This window comes from Misgurnus anguillicaudatus, chromosome 1, assembly GCF_027580225.2.
Source record: "Misgurnus anguillicaudatus chromosome 1, ASM2758022v2, whole genome shotgun sequence".
In the NCBI taxonomy this organism is placed as follows: domain Eukaryota; kingdom Metazoa; phylum Chordata; class Actinopteri; order Cypriniformes; family Cobitidae; genus Misgurnus; species Misgurnus anguillicaudatus.
The window spans coordinates 6,908,027-6,932,029 of NC_073337.2; the positions used below are offsets into that span (position 1 = coordinate 6,908,027).

The 24,003-nt window shown below is 37.4% G+C and overlaps 4 protein-coding genes across 6 annotated transcripts; 1 reads left to right on the forward strand and 3 right to left on the reverse strand.

Annotated features, from left to right (window-relative positions):
- Window positions 1-693: 693 nt before the first annotated feature.
- On the reverse strand, window positions 694-13,886 carry LOC129431818 (uncharacterized). Its single transcript, XM_073858602.1, is given in 20 exon segments — window positions 694-1,051; window positions 1,193-1,350; window positions 2,985-3,243; window positions 3,368-3,474; window positions 3,560-3,809; window positions 3,900-4,009; window positions 4,093-4,339; window positions 6,001-6,125; window positions 6,352-6,601; window positions 6,823-6,992; window positions 7,215-7,440; window positions 7,527-7,717; window positions 9,512-9,758; window positions 9,913-10,353; window positions 10,952-11,075; window positions 12,533-12,643; window positions 12,737-12,838; window positions 12,840-12,935; window positions 13,004-13,197; window positions 13,553-13,886. Coding segments are annotated over 20 exon segments (3,444 nt in total). The 5' UTR covers window positions 13,584-13,886; the 3' UTR covers window positions 694-1,046.
- Window positions 13,887-14,494: 608 nt separating this feature from the next.
- apex1 (APEX nuclease (multifunctional DNA repair enzyme) 1) lies at window positions 14,495-17,031 on the reverse strand. Of its 3 annotated transcripts, none has more exons than XM_055189903.2 (6): window positions 16,873-17,004; window positions 16,639-16,744; window positions 16,410-16,535; window positions 16,156-16,319; window positions 15,776-15,968; window positions 14,495-15,571 (listed from the first exon to the last, which is right to left on the reverse strand). In XM_055189903.2, the coding sequence occupies exons 2-6, from the start codon at window positions 16,670-16,672 to the stop codon at window positions 15,057-15,059; spliced, it is 1,032 nt and encodes a 343-aa protein (XP_055045878.1). In that variant the 5' UTR covers window positions 16,673-16,744; window positions 16,873-17,004; the 3' UTR covers window positions 14,495-15,056. The 3 variants fall into 3 exon arrangements, with proteins under 3 accessions (XP_055045878.1, XP_055045879.1, XP_055045880.1); XM_055189904.2 differs by having other exon boundaries at window positions 16,639-16,686; window positions 16,873-16,970; XM_055189905.2 differs by lacking the exon at window positions 16,639-16,744 and having other exon boundaries at window positions 16,873-17,031.
- A 72-nt stretch (window positions 17,032-17,103) lies between these two features.
- Window positions 17,104-19,864, forward strand: osgep (O-sialoglycoprotein endopeptidase). Its single transcript, XM_073858755.1, has 12 exons — window positions 17,104-17,233; window positions 17,424-17,547; window positions 17,680-17,799; window positions 17,887-18,062; window positions 18,224-18,319; window positions 18,425-18,474; window positions 18,618-18,696; window positions 18,801-18,862; window positions 18,952-19,046; window positions 19,125-19,200; window positions 19,443-19,541; window positions 19,731-19,864. Exons 2-12 carry the CDS (start codon window positions 17,433-17,435, stop codon window positions 19,768-19,770), a joined length of 1,008 nt encoding a protein of 335 aa, XP_073714856.1. The 5' UTR covers window positions 17,104-17,233; window positions 17,424-17,432; the 3' UTR covers window positions 19,771-19,864.
- A 421-nt stretch (window positions 19,865-20,285) lies between these two features.
- Window positions 20,286-23,180, reverse strand: LOC129431833 (uncharacterized). The gene is made up of 4 exons (XM_055189908.2): window positions 23,022-23,180; window positions 21,287-22,051; window positions 21,151-21,183; window positions 20,286-21,066 (listed from the first exon to the last, which is right to left on the reverse strand). Exons 1-4 carry the CDS (start codon window positions 23,035-23,037, stop codon window positions 21,017-21,019), a joined length of 864 nt encoding a protein of 287 aa, XP_055045883.1. The 5' UTR covers window positions 23,038-23,180; the 3' UTR covers window positions 20,286-21,016.
- Between the last annotated feature and the right edge of the window lie 823 nt (window positions 23,181-24,003).

A 24,003-nucleotide genomic window follows, 5' to 3' on the forward strand; every position in this document is an offset into this window, starting at 1 on the left:
TGCAAAATAATATACAAAACTATATTATCAGGGGGGTATAAAGACCTTTCATAATGAACCGTTATGTGTTTGTTACCTAAGAACGAGACCTTTTTATCTACATACACAGAGGGTCCCCTTACATGGAAGTCGCCATTTTGTGCCGCCATTTTTCTACAGAAGCCCTTAACAGACAATTTTTGTTTGCCGACGATGACATGTTTGTCCGGCGGTGGCTACCGTAGCTTCTCTATGTGTTTCAAAATATAAAATATAATGTACATCATTTTGTATATTGTATTGCTACATATTGCATTTTGTTTTTAAATCTAGAAGATTTACCCGAAGACCAAATGTTTTTGTACAATATAGATTTTTTGCAAGTGAACTTGCTTCACAAAATTGTTTCTCTGTAAATAATATCAATATTGATCTAGTTGAAATAGAACAAATAACTTGCCATTTTCAAATGTTTAATTGTTTTTGTTTTTATTTTGTGTGTGTTTTACAAACATTAGTCAGACTAAACCTAATTCACATGAGATGTTCTTTGTGTTTCAGTGTTTTTGAAAAAAAAAAACTCAGTTAAATCATTTTTACAATTAAATTATTTAGATTAAAATCCACAAAATACAATAACAAATGTCACAGACTGACTACTCAAAAAAGATTTCTGTAAAAACAATACAGCCTTTCAAGTCAAACACTCAGTGGTAGCAAGCAAGCAGCTTCAGTGTTTTTAGCATTACCCAGTGAAAGTGTGACCTACTGATATCACATGATAACAGCACGTTACTCAAATGTCTTTTAGATGTACAAAAATGCCATTAAAAAAAAGAATGTTTCTTCTGGTGTTGCTGTATAGTCGAAGGGTGAATTTTAAGCAGCGAACCCCTAATTGATTCTCACGTTCATCAGATTAGGGGTTTGTGTATTTCTATCCACTGATCCACAGGTCACATGACAGCAAATACCTCATCCGATAGGTCATGTTTGTGCTCTACAGCCCAGATATCCTGGAGAACTTAGGTCTCATTTCTTCTACAGAGATTCCCAAGCGTTGGTGGTCACACTGAAAACATGTAAATAATGTAATATCACTAATAAATTTAAAGTTTTTCCTTCTTATAAACCATATTTTTCTGTTATCTGTATTAAAACTACTGTCAGTAACCTTTAAAGTTATATAAGAATGATGAGAGTTTCAATTTACCCGAGCTTTGTGACTTAGTAGATCTGCTAGTTTTCTTTCCAGCCGTCTCTGGCTCTTGAGTCATGGTGCTCTCAGCCTCATCTGAATTTGGATAATGCTTGTCAAATATTTTCTTTATCTGGTTAAAGAATTTCCACTCCACCTGCTCCCCTTCATTTCTTCAAGTTATGTAAAAACAAAAATGAACATGCAGTTATTGTACAAAGATTAAGCCAAACTGTTAATGCAGTGTATGCTTAACTCATTCCCCGCCAGCCATTTTTTTTTAAGTTGCCCGCCAGCATTTTTTGTGATTTTCACAAAAGTTTCACAAAATGCCTTCCAGGAAAATTTTCTTCTAAATATATATAAACATACAAATATATCAAATGAAAGAATAGACCCTCTGCTTTCAAACAAATAATAAACACACAAAATGGGACAAAAACATTTAATCCTGTCTATATTTTTTCTCTGCTTATAGACGGTTTTATCTGATGCACGTGCGCGGACGCGATACACGTCTGGATCCGAACTTTACTTACGGTTTCGTTTTTTTAATTTTCTGACTAGTTGCTAAACTGATCTCTTTAAAAAATGCCTTGTCGAAAATAACAAATGTTTTGGTTTCTTAGGTAATCTATGTGTTGTTTTTTTGATTGTTATATAAATAAACTACTTTTAAAGAACTTTTAATTTGTTATTTATTCTTAGCTGAGTTTACCGGAAGTTACGTGCGGACCACGACAGCCGCTTGTTTATGTTGTTACTGCTGAAACCGTCTATAAACTCATAAATATGGGTATTTTTCTTTAAAAATACAAAGCTGAAATAATTGCATTTTTGTGAAGGAATTTTGTTAAAGATCAGATTCAGAACGATTATCAAAACATACATAGAGTTTAAAATGAGTGAATAACGTTTTGGCTTCAGTTTTTTTTATAAATTGGGTAAGTGCACTATTAGTGGATAATCGCGGTATTGCAGATTAACATAAAAATTGATCAGGAACACGTCTTTTATGCAAATGTTTTCTCTTAATTGACGAAGTAACTCGTCAGTGGCATTGAAAGAGTTAAAGTCACAATGAAACGGAAGTAGCGATTGTCTTATTTTTGTTGGAAGGTCATGTTGCTATTTGCCAATCGCTGCAATCATTTGCCCGCCATTCCTCGTGACCGGAAGTAAAAAGAGACTTTTGTGAAATTTGTGAAAAAATACCACAATATTCCAAAAATCTAGTAGTCCTGCCTCACGATTAGTCACGACTTATCGTTTGCAGAATAAAAGTTTTTGTTTACATAATATATGTGTGTGTGTACTGTGTATAATAATTATGTATATATAAATACACACACAAACATGTATAATTTTAAGAAAAAAAAAAATATTTTTATATAATAAATATTTATATATATAATATAAATTATGTAAATATAAACATGTATATACATATGCAAATGTTTCTTAATTATATACATGCGTGAGTGTGTGTGTGTGTGTGTGTGTGTGTGTGTGTGTGTGTGTGTGTGTGTGTGTGTGTGTGTGTGTGTGTGTGTATTTATACATAATTATTATACACAGTACACCCACAAAAACTTTTATTCTGCAAACGATCAGTCGCGACCAATCGTTAGGCAGCACTAAAATCTAGTTTTTAATTTCAATTTCATTGTGACTTTAACCTTTAAAATAAAACATGTTTTCAAACTTCTTTCTGAGATGGCAAACATTATAGTTTTAAAAATAGAATTTTTTCATTTAATTTGCAATTTAAATATTTTTACAGTCAGTATCAGGTTGTTGTGTCTACCTTGGACTGTCAAGGCACTGACGGTAACTGGCCTTCAACCTTTTGATCCTGGTCCGACATTGTTCGTCAGTCCTGCTGTAGCCCTTCTCGGCCATGCCATTGGCAATCTGCTGAAAAACAGGTTTGCGTTTGACGCAGCACTTCAGCTTCTCCTGGATCTGGTCGCTCCCCCAAATGCATATGAGAGCTCGAGTCTCGCTGTCACCCCACGCCATCTTCGGCCCGTCTCCAGGGAGAGGTTTGGACAGAGCTAAGGATTCTGTGAATGCAATTTTCAGGTACAAAAGATGAATCTGCAGACCTTTACAAACTCATTATTGTCAAGTAGTGAACAATATTTTGTAATGATCTTTTAGGCTAATATCAATATATAAAAAATATACCTGAATCAGAGTCAGTAATAGAGTCTAGCTCACTGATGGCCTGTTCATCGGCAGGTTTGTTTAAAATAATCTTTTCCATCTGATCATAAAATTTAAACTCCTCCCTGCTAAAAAAATGAGAAGGAATAGAAAAAAAACTTGAAAATATTTTAAAACCTAATATAACTGATACACAAAGAGTTTCTTACTCACCTATCATAGTAAAACTGGGCTTTAAGTCTTTTCAAACGCGAGTGGCATTGCTCACCCGTTCTGTTGAACCCCTGTTCTATCATCTTCCTTGAAATATATCTGAATATGTGCCTGTTTTTCACACAGCTCTTGAGACTGTGCTGCACACGGCCCTCGCCCCAGATCTCCAGCAGCGCCTGGGTCTCCCGGTCAGACCAGGGCATCTTCCTGCCTAATTCACCAACTGATGTCACAGATGGCCACTGGGATTCTGAGGATGAAAACATCCTGTAATGAACTGTGACAAAATAATATCCAAGAGGGTTTCATTTTGGTTAGGTTAAAATATTATTTCTCAAACCTGCATCTTGATCTTCTTTATCGTCAAAGTCTTCCAGGCGAAAATCCTCATCACCCAAAATCTGCTCCAGTTTATCATAGAACTTATAATCTTCTTTCTCTTCACCACATCTAGGTCAATATTGAGAACGTTATTAAACCTCAAATTAAAAAAGCTGTTTTGCAAGATCATATTTGGCATGCTGTAAACTCACTTTATTCTTTCATAACACTCTTGGAAATGCTTCCTCAAGTTCTTGACCTTCCATCTGCATTGCTCGGGTGTTTTGAGGAAGCCCTGACTGTTCAGCTTCTCTGCTATATCAGCAAACACGTGGCTGTTGTGGGGAGAGTCTCTCAGGGCTTCCTGCACGTCATCTTCTGCCCAAGTGTCTATGAGAGCTTCAGTTTCAGAGTCTGACCAGGGCTCTGATGCTGTCGGATCTGCACTACTGCAGGGGTCTGACAAATCTAATAGAAAGAAAAACTTTTAGGAACCTACGAGTCTCAGTTATAAAACTAGTTATTCAGAACTGAAATTAAATAATGCAAATGAGCATTTATCAAAACAAATTTCAATGCATAGATAAGGAAGCAGCTTAAAGGGACACTTCACATTTTTTGAAAATATTCTAATTTTTCAGCTCCTCTAGGAGGTGCAATGATATTACTGTACGCAGCAGCCGAAAATAGTCACCTTAGTAACTTTCAATAGCAGGGGACTATTTTCAGGCACTGCGTAATATCATTGTGCCTGCTGCAACCATGTTACGGCAGCAAAGTCCTTGATTATTACCAAAATGAGATAGTTCCTAGCCATATCTGCCTAGAAAATTGCAACTTTTTATTTTCTGTCTGTCTTAGTACACGATGTTACTACAGAAGAGTCAAGTTTTTAATAGGAAAAATATCAAAACACTTTGGTTATTTTTGAGCGCGACGCTAAATGGTCTAATCAGATTCAATGGATTGTGCTAAGCTATGCTAAAAGTGGTACTGCCAGACCCGGAGATCGGCTGAATGAATTGCAAAACAGTAAAAATCAAATGTTTAACTCTAGGGGAGCTGAAAAATGAGAATTTTCCAACGAATTGGAGTGTCCCTTTAAAGCAGCTATAATGCTGCATTTACACCAGCCGCGGTAGAGGCGTCAAGCGTGAGTGATTTCAATGTTAAGTCAATGTGAAGACGCGTTGACGTGCGTCTGGAGGTCTCGCGGCGCGGATGAGGCTTTTGCCGCAGCGCGCAATTCCGCCTCAGTCGCCCGTCTAGTTCGCGCGAATGGCGCGAATTGAGCGTCTGGCGCAGTACGCGCAAATGGTGCTTTTTGTGCATTTTGCGTTTGACGCGAACTTGCGGCTGACGCCGAGTTGAAAAATGTGAACTTTGGCCGATTTCCGTGCCGCGTTAACCAATTAGGAGCTTGCCTGCTGCTGTGGCGGCAGCCCCGCCCGGAGTCACCCATTCAACATAAAGGAACGCTTGATATTGTCCGAAGCGGTCACCCGGAGCTACAGTATACGACACAAGTTCTTATTTCTATAGAGACAGGAATAAAAAGGACCTCCCTTGAAAGAGTGTCAGTGAGGACATTGGGCATTCTGGTAAGTTGTAAATACACATTTAACTTTTGAGTCACGTGACGTTTATCAACCCGTGCCGCCTATAGTAAGGTGACCAAATACAAACCGGTAACTCTCTCGATAAACGCACAATCAACATTAGCCATCTTGCAAATAGACAACCGCATAGCACTTGCCCTTCCACAAGAAGCGGATTTTGCATCTGACGCGCGTCAAATGCTTGCTTTTTCCGCGCGTCTACTCCGCTTTACACGCGCGAATACATTCAAATTGTTCAAACGGGAAACTAGGCGCGGTAGACGCGATTTTGACGCCTGAAACTCGGTTGTTGTAAACGCACCGTAACTCTAGGGGAGCTGGAAAATGAGCATATTAAAAAAAAAAAGTGGAGTGTCCCTTTAAAGCAGCTATTAGTATGTGGTTACATTTAAGCAGGTGGATTATGAATTCACAAATGTTGTTATTAAATGTCCACTATAGAAAAGTCTGAGGTACAGCACTAGGATACATTAAAAGCTAAACTCCTTTAATAATAAATACCTGATTTGGGGCCATGGTCAGATTCATCATTTGACGCTCCTGAAACTTTCAAGGACGAATTCTTTTGAAAAATATCTTCCATCAGATCATAAAACTTAAATTCAACATGCTCAGCTTCAGGTAAACTGCACAGAAAACGTAAATGAAAATCATATGCATGACCCATTAATAACTTTAAAAGATTAGTTTTGCTTATATCACCAACATTCTGGTGGTAAAACAATATAAAATAGAAAAATCGTTTTAAATGAGTAAAAAAATAAGTGCTAATACAAATTTTCTGTCATTTACACCCTAACAGACATTCATGGGGCCGCATAACATCGTTTTGGATGGTGGTCTGTGACTTACCCGATGCTGTCCCTGCATTGCCTGTAGCTGATTTTCAGACGTTTGATTCTGGTTTGGCATTGTTCAGCTGAGCGCGAGTAACCGTGAGCGTTTAACTTCTCTGAGATCTCAGCGTAGATGTGGCCGTTGTGCGGGCAGCGCTGCAGGTTCATCTGGACCTGCTCATCTCCCCATAACTGTAGAAGAATCAAGGTCTCAGCATCAGACCACGCAACCTTCTTTCTGTCCTCCATGCAGTTTATAGCTGTTTCTGTATTGGGTAAAAATAAATGGACATGGGGATATAAATACTAAGTCTGGTACATACTGTATGTCAGCTTGTGAGTTCACATGGTAATCTGTTAAGCCACTGTGCCGCCCAGAGGATATTATGTTGCCTTAAAGTTTGGAAACCACTGGGCTAGAAGATAAACTGAGACACCATGTTTTTATCTGCTAAACTCATGTGATACAAAATATATTACTGTATACCTATTTCCTGGTACTTGTACACCTGGTACTCAATGTCAGTTGACTCCTCCTCTTTGATCTCTGTTGCACATGACATCTCCGGCATCAGCACATGGCTGGTTTTTTCATCAACCAAGATTTTCTCCATTTGTTTATAGAATTTAAATTCAACAGGCTCTTTACCCTCATTGCTGCAGTTTTGGGACAAAGAAGAATTCATGAGTATTGAAAATAAGTCATTGGTTCTCTAGGTACATAGTCCAAAGTCAAATAACTGGTTTTGCTTTCATAATAATATGAACATTGAGGAGATAAACTATAAATATCGAAATATTAACCCACACTTCAATTTAAGGAATAAACTGGTAAGTTTAATTAAAACTTGGATTTACAAAATATGTAACATTACTCACAGGATATTATCGTAACATTGTTTGAAACACAGCTTCAATCGTTTTATTCTGCTCTGACACTGTTCCGCTGTTCGGACGTAACCGTGAGCGGCCATCTTTTTTGAGATCATGGCAAAGATGTGTCCATTCTGGAGGACTCCTCTCAGCTCTCGCTGGGTTCTGTCCTCTCCCCAGATCTTGATAAGAGTTTGCGTCTCCAGATCGGTCCACAGGACATTTCTGGTGCCTTGGGAGAAGATAACAGAATGATTTTTTAACAATACAAATGCTGTGTGAGGTCACCAAATCCAATCGATTGCATAATCTGCATACCTTCCAGTCCACTATGACCGAGAATCTCCCAGTCATTGGTGTCCTCATCCTCCTCCTGTCCTAAGGACTCTTCTGGGATTGTCTCATTGGCATCGATGTTGTCTTCCTGATCTGTAGATGAGTCCTTGCTGCACAGAATTTTCTCCAACTGACTGTAGAATTTCCAATCCGGTTTCTCTCCTCCGTTCACACTGTCGGACAAATACAAATTTAGTGTGGTTACACCCTATTGATACACAGTCTGATTAAAATTTAGTTTTAAAATGTTCTTACTATCCAAACCTTTTTCTCACATGTAAACTGTTCAACAATACAGCAAAACATTTGTTATTGAAAGAAACTATTAGAATGCACATTAAACCATCCTAACTAAGCACTCAGCAAAAAATACCCTATCTGTTTACAGTAAAAAAATAAAAATAAAAAACAATGCTACAAAATATTTTATTTAATTTTTTTTAAAGCGAATGATAAAAAGCTTTGATGCGTGTTATAGTCACAGATGTTTAGGACTAGCGCAGCATGATATAGAAGAAAAGTGTAATAGGCGATAGCTAAGCTAAATAATGTGATGCAATACTTTGAGTTTGTACATTTAATTTGGGGGGGGGGGGGTCAATGGTATTTCAAGCATTCTGACTTATTAACACAGTTATAGAGTTGTTTTCTCATGCTAAATGTAGGCAAAGTGTCAAAAAAGCAGTTGGACGTGTTACAGAGTATTTCTGTGCCGAATGCACTTCGCCAGGGTTCGTACAAGTTTCGGAAAGTTACAGGTCCAGCTGATGATTCAGGGGTTTCTATACGCATCACTCCTTTTTATGGGCACTTCCCCCGGAAAACCACGCCCACCCGTCAATCAGCGGGAGACGCTAGAAATTACAAACATTTGAATCACGGGAGAGCTTTGTTTAATTTCAAAACTCACCAATGGCACGAATAAAGTAGTGTGTTTTTGGATGTAAGGAGAAGAAATCCAGCCTTATGAAAACAATGGATCTAGTTTATTATCCGGGGTGGCAGCAGAGTTTTGAGTGTGTGTTTGATGCGCTGGATTTTCCCAACCGGGTCACGAATTGCATGCTGTAAGTAAGACTTCTGTCTTATGTTCGAAATAGGCGTGTGCATATTATATAAATGACACGAACATGTAGTGAATCATAAGTTAAACAGTGTTGTATAGTGTTGCATGACTCGTACTAGCTCCACCCGCGGTAGTAACTCGCGTACGTTATCGGAAAGATTCGGTAAAGCTAATGTTTCTTTTATAAATCTGATTAAACTAAAGACTCTTCGGAGATATAAAGGATGTCATACTACTCTATAGGTACTCCAGATTAATATCAGAAATGCAGAAACAGCGTGTGTTACGTGAGCTTTAAATTATAATAAAAATATAGTTAAAAACTGAAATTATATAACCAACATACTGTCTCACCAGTCTCACTGCTACCTGCGTCGACCTAAAACCTTGAATAACTTTTTGAAGTATTAAAATCATTCAGGTATTGCAAACCATTGCGATACGCATATTTATTATTTATTTTGATAATTTCGGCACTACTTAGGACAGAGGTTTACAAACTTTCTTGTCAGCCAAACCCCCATGACCTAATTGTTTACTTGAAGTACAAAATTTACCACAGAGATTTTTACCTAAATATTTAAATAATTTAATAGAACATTTGCATGTTTAATTGTAAATACATTTATTTTTATTTCCACAAAAAAAGCATCTGTCCATTTTAAATAAGTTCTCAGTTTTCTAATAAATTGTAGTGTTTTGTAATGGTCACATAATAAACAAATAAATAAAATATTTATTTTTGCTAGTATTTACATTTTATTATTTAACTGTAATTGATACATTTTTTATCAACTAACGAAACCCCAGTTTGGGAAACCCTGACTTAGGACAATGCATAACCAAAATAGTTGTGTTTATTAAAATAAAACTTTGTATGAGAAGGTTTGTTGGGACATACCTGTTTTCGTGACACTGTCGAAAGCTCATTTTTAAGCGTTTTATCCTGGTGTGACACTGCTCTGCTGTTCTGGCGAACCCTCTGTCACACATCTTCTTAGAGATCAAGTTAAATATGTGTCGATTACGGGCACAGTCTTTCAGACTCCGCTGGACGCTGTCTTTCCCCCATATGTCAATGAGGCTGTGGGTTTCTTCATCTGACCACGGGACTTTAGAGGCATCTGAGGTTTGGTAGGAAGCCTCTTCTGTGTAAATAAAGCAGACATAAACATCTACTTCTGTATAACAAAATAAGCTTAAAACGACAGAATACAAGATTATACAAAAATGCAAGAATATACAAAAATTTTTGGGTAGGAAGTCAACCAGTTGCTTGGATGTTCTAGGTGAACCCCTCACCTGTGTATGCTCCCAAGTGATTAATAAACGTGAATTCTCCGGATGCTCCTGTGTTATCATCTCTTTTCCTTTTACAGGATCTCATTGAGGATTTTTTGGTGCGTGTCTGATTCCCCTCTTCACCCGGAGAGTCTTCACATATGTTCCTCTTGCCTTTAAAATTGGCACGTGTCTCCCTTTTACTCTTAACGGACCAGTTTTGATCATTGTCGTCATCATCATCTCTCTCCATCAGTTCATTTGTCTTGAATTTCCTCTTTTCAGCTTTACGGTCGGACGAATTGGGATCAGACAAGGTTTTGGAACTGTGGCTATCTAAATCCATTTCTGATTCACAAGGGTCACCAGATTCTGCGTGATCACCAGAGATGACAACTCGAACCAGCGGAGGAAGAGACAGAGAGGAAAATATAGAGTTGTCCTGAGCGGATCGAAGGGTTTCTGCAAAAAAAGAAGCATGAGTCAAGAAATGAATCAATGTGCATTTAAATGTGCAAATGTTCTTCATTTTTATTCTAATATAATATAAAACATAGACTTGATGATAGCGTAGCTTAACCCTTCTGAACTATTTATTTATTATTATTGCTATAAAACTTTTAATCTTTAAGCTAACCTATATAATTCAAGACAAATGTAGTAAAGATGTGGGAAATAATTGTATTTCAAATTATATTAATATCTCCAACTTTGTATTCCCCAAGATAATGATATAATTTTGTAAAATTTTTGGTCTTTGTAAATGTGATATAAATAATAACTTCAACACTGTAAGGACCTCTCAAAAGAAAGCACACAAATGGTTCCTCTTGATGAACCTGTCCTTTTGTAATTCAAGTTTCACTGGTAAAACTTCTGGTACCTTCCACCTTTACAAACACAAAGGCAACCCAGTGCATTTACATTTGACTGTTTCTGTGTCAGTATTAACACAATGTAAATCCATTTGACATAATCTCACATGGTTTTGGTGTATTTGTAGAGAGACTAAACCTGCTTCAAACGATCAAAATAAAACAAAATATACAATCAGTGTTACCATTTTCCAGAATATGTCCATTAGCTCTCTGGCGTTCAAGAAGATTTTTCATGTGCTTTGGGACTGAAATCGACTGAATGCATTCCTCCAGAAGAGAGGGGCGGGCTCTGAGCCAAGTGACCATCTGAAGAAGAAAATCAAATAAAAAATATTTAAAATCTTTACCAACAATGTCTAAAAATCAAAAGAATTTAGTCATCACAGTTGTATTTGGACCAAACACATAAGTTGTTTAAAGTCACTAGCTTTGTATCAATGTCAGTCCTTAAATAAATAGTTCATCTAAAGCTAGGGCCACACCAAAAGATATTTTAAATCTTATCAGACCACAAACATGATGAAAAGACGACGAATTATCATGTTTGTTCCTATCCACCTTTTTCTCGAACGCGGAAGTAAGTGATGTGACGTATTTCCCTTCCTTGTTCGAGACTTCCGGTTCAATAGCTAGCCGGTAGAAAACAGTGTAGTGGGAGCACGCATAAAACATGATTTAAAACCTGCCATGTATGAACCAGTGTGAGGATGAAATTAAGAAGTGGCTTGATATATCATATGAAGATATATTCAATCATTTCAGAGGTGATGGGTCTTCAATGCGCAAATATAAAAGCACAGAGACATACCAGTATCTTTACAATGGGAAAGTCAGTCGAGTGTTTGTACATGGAATTTACCAAGACTTTGTGTTTTTAACCTTTTCAGGGGCTGGTTTAAATTGTCACAACTGTCCCTCTGGTTTGAGTTTTTTTTTTAAAGGCAATTTCTAATGGACTTGTTTATGGCAACGCGTCGAGCTTCACACGGTCCGACACAGTCAGCAGTATTTTTCTCATTCAACACATTGTAAGTTTTTTGCACAAACCATTATAAACATATTAAACTACTACATGTGTTGAGTATTGTTTTCGTTTTATGAAAATATTATTACATCTTACGCACTAGTTGGAGGCATGAGCTTATGAAATTATTTGCTTACTTTTTAAAGTATTTGCTTTTTCATTTAAAACATAACAAAGTACGTGCAAACACATTACTATTATAAATATTAACTAACCAGATTATGTCGTATATATTCTGTACTGTAATCGCATTTTTGTAATAATATATAGTAGCAGAATAAATAAATCAGCTAAATCAGCATATTTTTATCAATAGTTTTTATGAAAGGTTTTAGTGGATGGATTTGTAAATACAGATCATGAGTGCATATACACATTCATTTCTAGTGCATGGATTATGGTTAAAACAAATGTTTTGTAGAGATTTACCCTAACTGCATGAATTATGTCTGTCTTCTTGTATTTCACAATAAACATTAAAAAGCCAGTCAAAACGGCACACTTATGTCCTCCGCAATAGACTACCATTAGCTATAGTGCCTCACCGGAAGTCATAAACAAGAAAGCTCAAAGATGGCGGCGCCCACATTTACGTCAAGAAACAGGTGGATAGTGTGTGGAGTGCCGCTATGTGGTCATGACAGCACAGCACGCACCATCAGATTTACTTCATAAATAATGCGAGTCTCAGCTGAGAACACAGGATTTCTGATCTTAAATATTTAACATGTTGATGTACCTGTGACAGATCTGGCACTGACATCATCCGATCGAGCTGTAGAAGGAAGTCTTTCATGAGTCTGTGTAGTGCTTTGTCAAACTTGGGGCCGTATTCCACTGGAAAAATGTTCTATTAATGGAACGAGATTAAAAAAAGAATACAATTATATTTCTTAACACAGGAATGCAGATTGTATTGCAAGCATGCGGATGTGTGTGTAACCTGAAAAAAGTGCTCTCTCTCCACAGGGTTGTTGATAAGGGTCTGGACGAGGTCCACGAAACGGGCCTCAGATTCCTCCATGTCTTCATCAGCAACATACCTCACTGTTGTTCACACGAGGAGCCCGAATTCGATCCAGGTGAGACCGAAGATCTTCCAGGTCCATCTGATCCCCGCTACGACACAACTCCAAAAGGAACTAAAAATATAGACACTGTGTTAGAACCAAAACACTACTGTATGATCTGCTTTTTTTCTTTTTCTTACCCTTGCTCTTAATCCAAGTACCAGTTGGGCTCTTTGACGGAAATTTAGGAGCTCTGGGACAGTCTCTGTCACCATAGTTACAAACTCCTCCAGCATCCCATAATGCTTTACTTGTCTCTGTTCTGTCACCTGCCACATGGACGCAGTAAGTAACCGCAAAGGTGGGACCGTAAACCTCATCAATGACAGGGGGTCTGGAAAAATAAACAAAAATAAAACATTAGGGCACATTAGAGAAACAACGTTTTTAATTTATTTAACTTATAAGCTGGATATAAAAAACTTAATTTTATTGCATTTAAATTATAAGTAAAGCTGATCTAGACTTGGTCTATCAAAAATCCCATGGCCTGGCCCATAATGCACTATGCTTATATATGATCCTATGAAAATATGACGCTCTTGTTGACTCGGTCATACTGCACGACCATGAAAACCAGACCAGGCTGGTTTCACAACGTCACTGACAGATTGTTTTCTGTCGCTTTTAAACGTTATATTATAGCGTTGTATTTCAATGAGAAACAATAAGGAAACGCACATACACACCTTCGGTTTGCTTCGTCCACGCCGCTTCCATTTTTATCAACTTCAACCAAGTTCAAAGAATTTCGAAATTAATATTTTCTCCAGGCATAAACCATAATTCAGTATAATGTGCTATCGGTCACTATTTAAAATGGTTGCACGGTGTTTTCATCTGTCAATGTCGTTCGTTTAACAACACTGGACTAAACGACACAGATTCCGGTCTAATCCGCTTTGGTCTGGTCTACAGTGTAAGTTCTCCCTCTGGTGGCGCAAAACCACGTTATTCTGGTTTTGCGAGTCCACTATACAAACCAAACCCATACTGAATTATTTAAATGAATGTTTATTTTTCTGTGTTTTACTTTTATTATGGATGAATGCAGACTGGTCTAGGACAGGGGGTTTAGAGGCATTACGTAGGATTTGTGTTTAGGTTTTAAAATTTTGCCAAAGCGAAGGTGACTTTTATTATGAAAAGCATCAGTGACGTTTCTGTTTAGCTCATGAATATTAATAACGTCAAGCCAATGGCTTCCAATCATAGCTTCCAGTTACATCATGTCATTAATATGCAAAAATAAAAGACTGCCATTGGACGAATGTCGTGATACAAAATTGACGTTCATAAAAAGCCCATTAGATTGTATTAAAATGCAAAGTTTACTTACTTTAAAATGCATTCTTACAAAACAGGTTTGCAAGCATTTGGAAGCAAACGTATAAACAATGCAACAGTTTTATATTTTATAGATTTGTTCTATAGATGTTTTTACTTTAGTATTTTAAATTAAAAACGTCTAACAATAACAATCTATATTAATATAAGCCATGTGATGCATTAAATGACTAATAAACAATTAGTGTGGTCTAAACAAACTAGAAATGAAGCTAACAAGTGATGGATTTTTTTTTTTTTTAATAAACTACAGTTTATTTCAAAAGGTAACAGACTGAAAGAACCAAAGTATAACATTTTTATTCAATGTACAGTTTTCTAAAACTCATTTTGTTTGAATTGAGCATATGTAGCAACATGAAACAACCAATGGCAATGGCTTCGCCATTTGAGGAGGAACCATTGTAAAAGCCAAGAGTTAAAATAGCACCAAGGCCAAAACCCAAAGAGTTTATTAGATCTTCATCTCTTAGATCTTGCAGGTCAATATTTTATACAAGCTTTAATCACACTGCTATAATCACAGCATTGAGTCAATGTTTGTTACAGTAGTTTTGACAGTGTTTCTAATTATCCAACAAGGGTTTCTAAAATACAACAAATAAAACATTGAAAAAAGCCTGTATTATTCTGCTTATGGTGATAATTTAGTGTCACAACAATTAGCCTGATGTAAAAGCAATAACAAATGTATTTGGACTTGTATTTGGTTTCATAAAGAAAATCTAAGACTAACAAAGCTAGACCCTTCTGCATATATGCAAAATGTGTTGAACCAAAGCACTAGAAAAGTGATTCAGAGACTAAATGGTTGTGGCTCTGGATAGGACATTCAAGACACCTGATCTATACAGCCAAAAACAGGGTAATGGGACAGTGGTCACTTCCCATGGCAGTGTTACGAATCTTGTTGTCACACAGGCTCGGCAGCAAGGCATTTGACAGCACAAAGTAGTCCAAACGCCAGCCCACGTTTTTGGCCCGTGAGTTCATCATGTACGTCCAGAAGGTGTAGGCATATGCCTGCTCTGGATACAGCTCCCGGAAACTATCGGTAAAACCGGCCGCCAACAGCTGAGTAAAGCCCTCACGTTCCTCAGGGGTGAAGCCAGCATTCTTGCGGTTACCCTTGGGGTTTTTAAGATCGATCTCCTGGTGGGCCACATTCAGATCACCGCACAACACCAGGGGCTTGCGCTGATCCAAGCTGCTCAGATAGGCCCGAAAATCTACGTCCCAGGTCTTGCGGTAGTCAAGCCTCACCAGACCACGGCTGGCATTAGGCACATATGCCGTCACAAGGAAAAAAGATGGAAATTCGGCAGTGATAACGCGTCCCTCTTTATCATGTTCTTCCTTACCTATATTAAGAGAGACAATAGAAATCACAACATTTTGATTTAGATTTCACGCTGAAAGATTTTTTTTACCTGAGGATCAAGTGTGAGCAATAAGTAATTGCGATTCTGATGCTTGCAATACCAAACACCACTAATAACACTCACCATGAACCACTACAACAGTAAACATTAAATAGCAAAAAACACAACTTGGACAGGACTTACCGATGCCATAGGTGACATTAAGAGGCTCAGTCTTGCATAACATGGCCACTCCACTGTAACCCTCTTTGTCCTCTGATCCAGCCCAGTACTTGTGTGGATACTCAGGCATGTCAGTGATCTCAGATGGAAGTGATTTCTCAGCACACTTGGTTTCTTGCAGGCACAGCACATCTGGGTCCTCTGAACGTACCCACTGGATAAAGAAACGAGCATACAGACAAGACAGAAATCTGTCCTTAATTCCCCAAGAATGACATGAACTAACCAGTTTAGTCTTTTAGAGTGAATTATTCTTCCAACTCAAAACAAATCAACATTAAGATTTTGTAGGCATTTGCAATAGGCAATGCCAATATTGCATGAAACATCTCATGTCTTACATCAAGTCCTTTCTTTTTCACCCATGCACGTAGCCCATCCACATTCCAGGAAGTGATCTTCATGTTGGCTGGACGGCCATCCTTACTGGTCATCTTATCTGGGGGATCTTCATATAAAATTGGGGCTTCGGGTTCTTTCCCCTTTTTCTCTTTCTTTGCAGGTGCTGCAAGAGGAACATAAACAGTATGGGTTTACATTTGATGTAATCTAAGACGACAGATTTTTATCTTATACATTTATTAAAGCGTTGTACCAGTTCCATTGTCTGCCTCCCCTTCTACAGCTTCCTCATTCTTCTTGGCTCTTTTGGGCATGTTTGCAGTTGTTTTGAGACCACACACACGTCGCAGACTGACAGCAGCACACACACCACGTACACCTACAAGAAAAGACATGCGCAGTTCTATGTGGAGATGTGCAACCATTTCACAACAAAGGCCATAATGACTTACTCAGTTCACACAAGTGATCAAAGCACTTACATGAAATGCGTAAACTGTATAAACCAAAATGCATGTGTTTGTAGTACGCTGAACCAACGAAAAAACATAAATTCTCTCACTATAACATCTGCAAAGTTCCTGCGGCCTGAATGAATGAGACAAAGAAGCAAACGCCTGCGCGCTCAGCTTTAACAATTGATGTGTTTACACCAGAAATCATTACATTGTATATGTAAAATTTACGTATAACGTATTAACAAATAACTCTCTTACCGATCACGCTGGCCTTTGGTTTAAAATACAAACGAAATTCAATCTGTGCAGAACTACGAGCTGCTCTGCACGGACGGGCAGCAGAAGCTTTCTGCAGCGTGCATGAGGCGCGTGGGTTCTCCACAGAGGGCTGTTCGTGTTATCGCCTGAATAAAACCTATGTTAAACATATATTGTATAAATTGCTGTATGTTAATCTTGGGTGGTTAGTGTAAGTTGTTTCAAATGTTATCTTTAAAACATGTATTCATATAAATTTGTAATTTATTTATCAGTATTATAACGTCAATTTTGTCAAGGCATTTTGAAAAGGCCATTGAACTGTTGTTATGGTCCTAAGACCCACGAGTGTTGAAAAGTGGTAAGTCTGAAAACTGTGAAAGATAATTCAATAAAACAAATATTATCAGTATGAACATAATAATTTGTAATATAAATTATTATTAACAGCATATATGTATTAATAGCAGTAGTTATGTACTTGTTTGATCTAGTAGAATGCGCTATTGAACACATAGATTCTCACAAATTATTAAATGCTTTATGTTCAGCAAGGCACCATGACTGTAGTGATTGGATTTGAAGGGAGTGCTAATAAGATTGGTGTGGGTATTATCAGAGATGGAGAAGTCCTGTCAAACCCCAGGCGCACTTACATCACACCACCTGGCCAAGGTGAGCTGACCTAACAGTACTTCCTGTACATTATCACCTATATAACTTACAGTGTAAGAAAATTGATTACCTTCACTTAAACATTTTTGTAACCACACTCTATGTATTTTGTTGAATTATTGAATCTTATAGGATTTTTACCTGGTGAGACAGCCAAACACCATCGTAGTGTTATTCTTACTGTTCTCCAGGAGGCACTAGATGAAGCAGGGCTGAAACCGGCAGATATTGACTGTGTGGCATACACAAAAGGTGAAAATAAAAGGTTAAATTAGATTTGCTGCATTCTTGTTTTATCCCATTACATGTTTTTTTCTATACATCTTTACTGTTGTAAAGGGCCTGGAATGGGTGCCCCTCTGGTGACGGTGGCAATTGTGGCACGGACAGTTGCCCTGTTGTGGGGCAAACCTCTGTTGGGGGTGAACCACTGCATAGGACACATAGAGATGGGCCGTTTGATCACAGGTGCCGAGAACCCCACTGTGCTGTATGTGAGCGGAGGAAACACCCAGGTAAGCTATACACAATTAAAACATTTTATTTACCATTATAATCGACATAGTAATTCCACACTGTAACTTATTATATTTGTATCATGTGCGATATGGCATAATAGGTCTTTGCTTTTATAGAAATCAGCATTAATGATATTTATTGTTATATGTTTTAACAGGTTATTGCTTATTCTGAACGGCGCTACAGGATATTCGGAGAAACAATTGACATAGCTGTGGGAAACTGTCTGGACCGGTTTGCTAGAGTCATTAAGGTCACAACTTAAGAAACTTAAAACAGCTAATAAATGAATAAATTAGTTTAGTGACTTTTTTTATCTGATGCATTTAGATAATTAATTTTTTGCATGTATGTATAGATATCAAATGATCCAAGTCCTGGTTACAATATCGAACAGATGGCAAAGAAGTAAGTTCATACTAATATACAGTATAAAAATAACACATGGTTGGGCTCCTCCACTTCACAGTTGCTATTGTAGCATTTTGCCCAAAATAAATTTGAAATGTTAATCAACAGTTTAGAAAAGCACATGTTGAATGTATTTTTAGGGGCACCCAGTATATAGAGCTGCCTTATACGGTGAAGGGCATGGATGTGTCATTTTCTGGCATCTTGTCCTATATTGAGGTGAGATAAAAGTTTGTACTGTTAAGGAGGATCAGAATAATATATTTAAATGTTTTTTTTTTTTATAGAAATATGTATATTTTATCTTTTGCATTTACATGTAGGAGGCTGCTAACAAAATGTTGAGTATGGGTCAGTGCACGCCCGAGGATCTGTGCTTCTCTTTACAAGTAGGTTGCTGATGTATGCTCAGCGTGTTTTTATATAAGGAAGTGCATTATGTGAAGAGTAGTGAAAGAATTACCACTGTTATTAACAAGAGACACTGTTCGCTATGCTGGTGGAGATCACAGAAAGAGCCATGGCTCACTGTGGCTCTCAGGAGGTTCTCATCGTTGGAGGAGTTGGCTGTAAGTGAATTAGACACTAATTGCTTACTTTATTATATTATACTTTTTAGATTAGAATAATTGGAAGATCTTTTGTAGGTAACCTGCGCCTACAGGAGATGATGGGGATTATGTGTAAAGAAAGAGGGGCAAAACTGTTTACCACAGATGAGAGGTGAGAGACAGATACGGAGCTTGTATGACATCTAGTAAGACCCTGCTGACTCCAAACATTCCTGGAGAGCCTTAAATTATTGGGTTCTCTAAATATTTACTCTAATCGTCATTCAGCAATCGGACGGTTAAAAAGAAATAAAGCAACATACCAGTCATGCTAGATTTTTTACCACAGTGTGTGTATGAGCATAACTTTTTAAAACTTTTTAACATAGTGTGTAATCTGTGTATTGTGTACAGGTTTTGTATAGATAATGGCGCAATGATCGCACAGGCCGGATGGGAAATGTTTCGCTCAGGTTGCATCACAGAGCTGTCAGATTCCTGGATTACACAAAGGTAAACAAATGCATAAAACACAATAAATCTATCAATATTGAAGCACAAGCCTTTAATATGCTTTGATTACTGTTATTTTATCAGTAGCCCACATGCATACCATACCATACAATAGATAAAGCAGCTGTTTTGGTATATGTCGATGCTTTGCATACAACAATAACTTGGTAATTTGATGTTCTTGTGCAGGTACAGAACAGATGAAGTGGAGGTCACATGGAGAAACTGATGTTAGCTGCTTATCCAGCATTTAACTGTATTTGTGGATTTCTATTTAACTATAAAATGTTATGTTGGAAATTAAACAAGCTTTTGTAATGAGGTTAACAGTGAATTTTTAGAAGCTGTACTAGTAAAAAACAACTTCAATATCCCAGTAGAATTGCCCTTAAAAAAATTTTACCACACAATAATCATGGTTTTGCTACAAAACCATGGTTACTGTAGTAAAACTATGATTTAGCCAATGGTAATAAAAAATATAAATAATCTTCATAAGGGTTGGGCAGGATTTCCTTTGTCAAAATCTTTTGCAAGTACATTTAACAAAGGATTTTGTTAGAATTTGTATTTTAATAAAACACTTTATCTTGAATGTTCTACTATATGCAAGCATAAGAAATAAATAACTTTAACTTTATCCATGCACAAAAAGTAATTATTGCAGTAACCGCTATGTCAGTATAATAAACAGCATTTTAATTTCAAAATATTGCTGGACTATGAAAAAATGAGACCACTAAATGTTTTATAAAGTTTATTAATTTTTACTATGCAACACTGTTCGATTAAATCTCTGAACATCTTCCAGTGTAAATTATTTGTATGTTTCTAAAAAAAAAAAAAAAAACGTTAGGTCATAACACAGTAACGGATTTCCATTAGGACTTATGACCGACATTCAATCTGGGTGAAATATATATATTAAAAAACAGCATTAAGACCAATAGACATCTAAAGGTGCTACCATCATGTGCCAGCTGCACCTCTGTAAACTTCATATGAAACAATTTGTGTGGGAAGAGGAGATTATTCAGGAAGGGAAGACTGATGTGAAAACATTCTAGATTTGGTTCTAAACATGAGCTCAGTCTTCAAGAGAAAGGGACGACATGTTCAACTACAGGTCAAAAAGTGCTTGATTTAACCACTCGCACACAAGTAGGAACAAGGGAGAAATAAAAGAGGACTTTCTTAACTCTAAAACTGCAGTTCGTTGAAATAAAATTGCAGCTCCGTAACAATTTTCTTAAAAGAGACAATTCTCCACCATTAAAATGACAGAGGTGTGCAGAGGGACTCTGCGCCTGAGGCAGACTGTTGTAAGGCAACCGAGAAGTCCAAGACATCTATCTTCAAATGGGAAAAGTCTGAAGTGTCTCAGTATAGATGTTGTGGGAAAGATAACCTGAGTGCAGTGCGTGTATGTGTGTTTGGGTATGAGTGTGATTTTGCTCAAGATGTGTTAGTGTGTGTTAGGCTGGTGATTCCAGGGCATCCTTGTACCAAACAACCTTTGCTGGATCTGAAAACAGTATAAACCAGTTAGTGACTTGTTAATATTCTACTATTGTAACATAAAATCCAAAAAATTGAGGTTAAAAAATACCTCGTTTCTGGTTCCGTAATATTGCATTCCATTCTGCAAAACAAAAACAAGGTTAAGCAAATCAAATAATGCACAACCAAAACAAACCACAAATTACACAATACCTTGAATATCCATAATATAACTATCATTTTACCTTGTGTGTGATATTCCAATGCTTCCTCCAGGTGGCGACAGCTAAGCAAAAGCTCCTCTGAACTCTCTGTATCTCTTGGGAATTGACCGGTTAAAGGATCTGAAGGAGACTGAGTTGGTTTTATAATAACCTCTCCAGCAACCGGGTGGACATCTGGAGTCTTAGGTGGACTGGCCTGTGCATCATCTGACGTCGGGCCATCGCTGATGAAGCTAAGTCCCCACTGGTTCTGCAGTAAAACCCCAATACCAGGGGGTTCCTCTGCTGCCCCTGGAGAGCCTCCCCCTGCCTTTACCTTAGAGGCGTAGCTTACGGTCGGCTGCAGCTTGGCTGGGCTGTCTTTAACCGGAAAGGCAGGTGGGGGTTTAAGCAAAGACAAGCTGTTTTCTACCCATCTTTCCTTTTGTATCTGACTCTGACCAGTTTTGAAGGGTCTCTCATCTGAACGAGGCCCTGGTCTTGGCCCGTCTCTCCGAAAACTTCTTCCTTTATTCGGGGCACGCCGCTCTCTGTCCCGGCTAGAGGCGAAGGGTTGGGTGTGACCGGTGCCGTTGAGAGAACCGTTCAGACTGCTCGGTGAAGCCTGATGAAATGGCTTATCCATCCTAGAGGAACAGCCTCCTCCTCCTCCCCCACCGCAGCTGCCAGAGCCAGGGGAAAGGCGCCGGTTCCGGATGTGTGGTTCTGGTTTAGGAGGAGACACTAGGACAGCCGGATCACACAAGGGATCAGACTCGCACACTCCATTGCTTGACTCCCAAGTACCTAATAAAAACAAATTAAAATAACTCATTATCTCAAGTTATGAAGATAATAACTGACAAGCAGAAATTTCTACAAAACGTCACCTTTCCTTTGGTTTCAAGCGAATGATTGGAAACTGGACTGTGTTTACTGACTATGAGTGCTACTATTTTAACTCTTTTAATATAATCAACTATTTCTACCACAAAATACAGCTGTGTTGGTTACTATTATACAGAAGACATAAAAATAGTTTGTCGTAAAACCAGTGTGTAAGGATCCGCTGGAAACAAACCAACGTGTCTCGAGCCGACTATGGCTGATAGCTGGAAATTTCTAGTCGGCGCTCATTCGCATTAGCAAGCTCAGACCGGCCCAAACCAAAAATATCTTGACATAGACACAACAATAAATATATCCTTCCCCGTTACATGCAATATTTATTAGTTTTAAGTTTCAAAATAATGACTTCAAAGATCATTTCTTTAAAAAAATCACGTAGTTTATAGTAAAAAAAAACAACCTACAGAAGAAACAGACATCGGCTAACAATTTAACTTATCGATTAACAACAGAGTAAGCGTGTTTGCCAATTCACTCCGATTCCTCATAAACTTTTTACAAATATAAAATAGCAACAATATCAACATCAAAATATTGAATTTAAATGTATTTAGATGCTAACGGCTAACAGAAGGCCGCTTGTGTTTGGATTTTTAGCGCCCATAACAACCATTTTTAAACCGCCCATGAGAAAAACACAAACCGTCGGATTAAATCTAAAACTTAAAAAATTTCATGCCAAGTACAAAATGATATATAAATATCCTATTTGCACTTTGGCATCTAGCTGAAAGACGGTGAGATATTTCAACGCAAAAGTTTCGTAAGACTCGATCCTGTTTCGACGCGGCACACACCTTAAAACACATAGACAAATGAAATAACGGAACATTAAGTGAGCCTTATAGACTTAAAATAATCCCCTCACCTGTTTTAATATGCATTACGCTGTTGAAAATCCTGGGTTTTATGAGCAGTTTGGACTCGGTGTGTGTACGTATGTATGTCGGGCAGCGGCGTGTTGCTTAATACGAGCATACGGAAGTGACAATCACCAAGAGGAAACAGCGCGGCGACAACTTCCGGCGCCAAGAAGAGCGGGAAAGACACGTGACCACATTTGAAATGATAACACATTTCTGCATTTCTAACACACAAATGCAAACTCCACAAAGAAAGACCATCCAACCCATCTTGCTGTGAGGCAACAGTGCTACCCATTTAGCCACTGTGCTGCCCAGAGGGAATTATTATTATTATGTGTCTAAATGTTTGAGAATTTGATTTAGAAGATAAACTGAAACAGCAAGGTCAAACATATATAATATATTTTATATTAAATATAATATATGTATATAATATAATGCATATAATATATTTTATAAATTTTAATATACAACAATAATTTTGACAGAACACTATATGCGGTTTCCCGGACAGGGTAATTTAAGAAGTTTTTACAAACTTACCTTACAGAAAACACTACAGGTGTGCATCTTAAGACAAAACAATGCCAATAAAATATATTAAAATTAAACAGGACAAGGTGTTTTTAAATTAAAGCAGCTCAAACATGCATAAGTATATAAAAATCACGTGCCATTAAACCAAATAACTATGTTTGATTTAGAGATGAAATCAGTTTAATGAATTAATAAGTGTAAGTGGGTAGTGGTTAGGGGCTTTTATACAATATTAATATTGTAAAATGCTAAAAATGTAAAATGCTAATATTACATAACATTGTATTATATTGTCACTCCAAGGTACCAAAACTAATACATTGGTGTTAACTAATACATGTCCATAAACTTAGTACTTTTAAGTTAGTTGCAGTTGTTCCAAATATATTGATTTAATGAAAAAACAATTACAGTCAATACAATAAGTCAGAAGGCACAGTGTGTGCC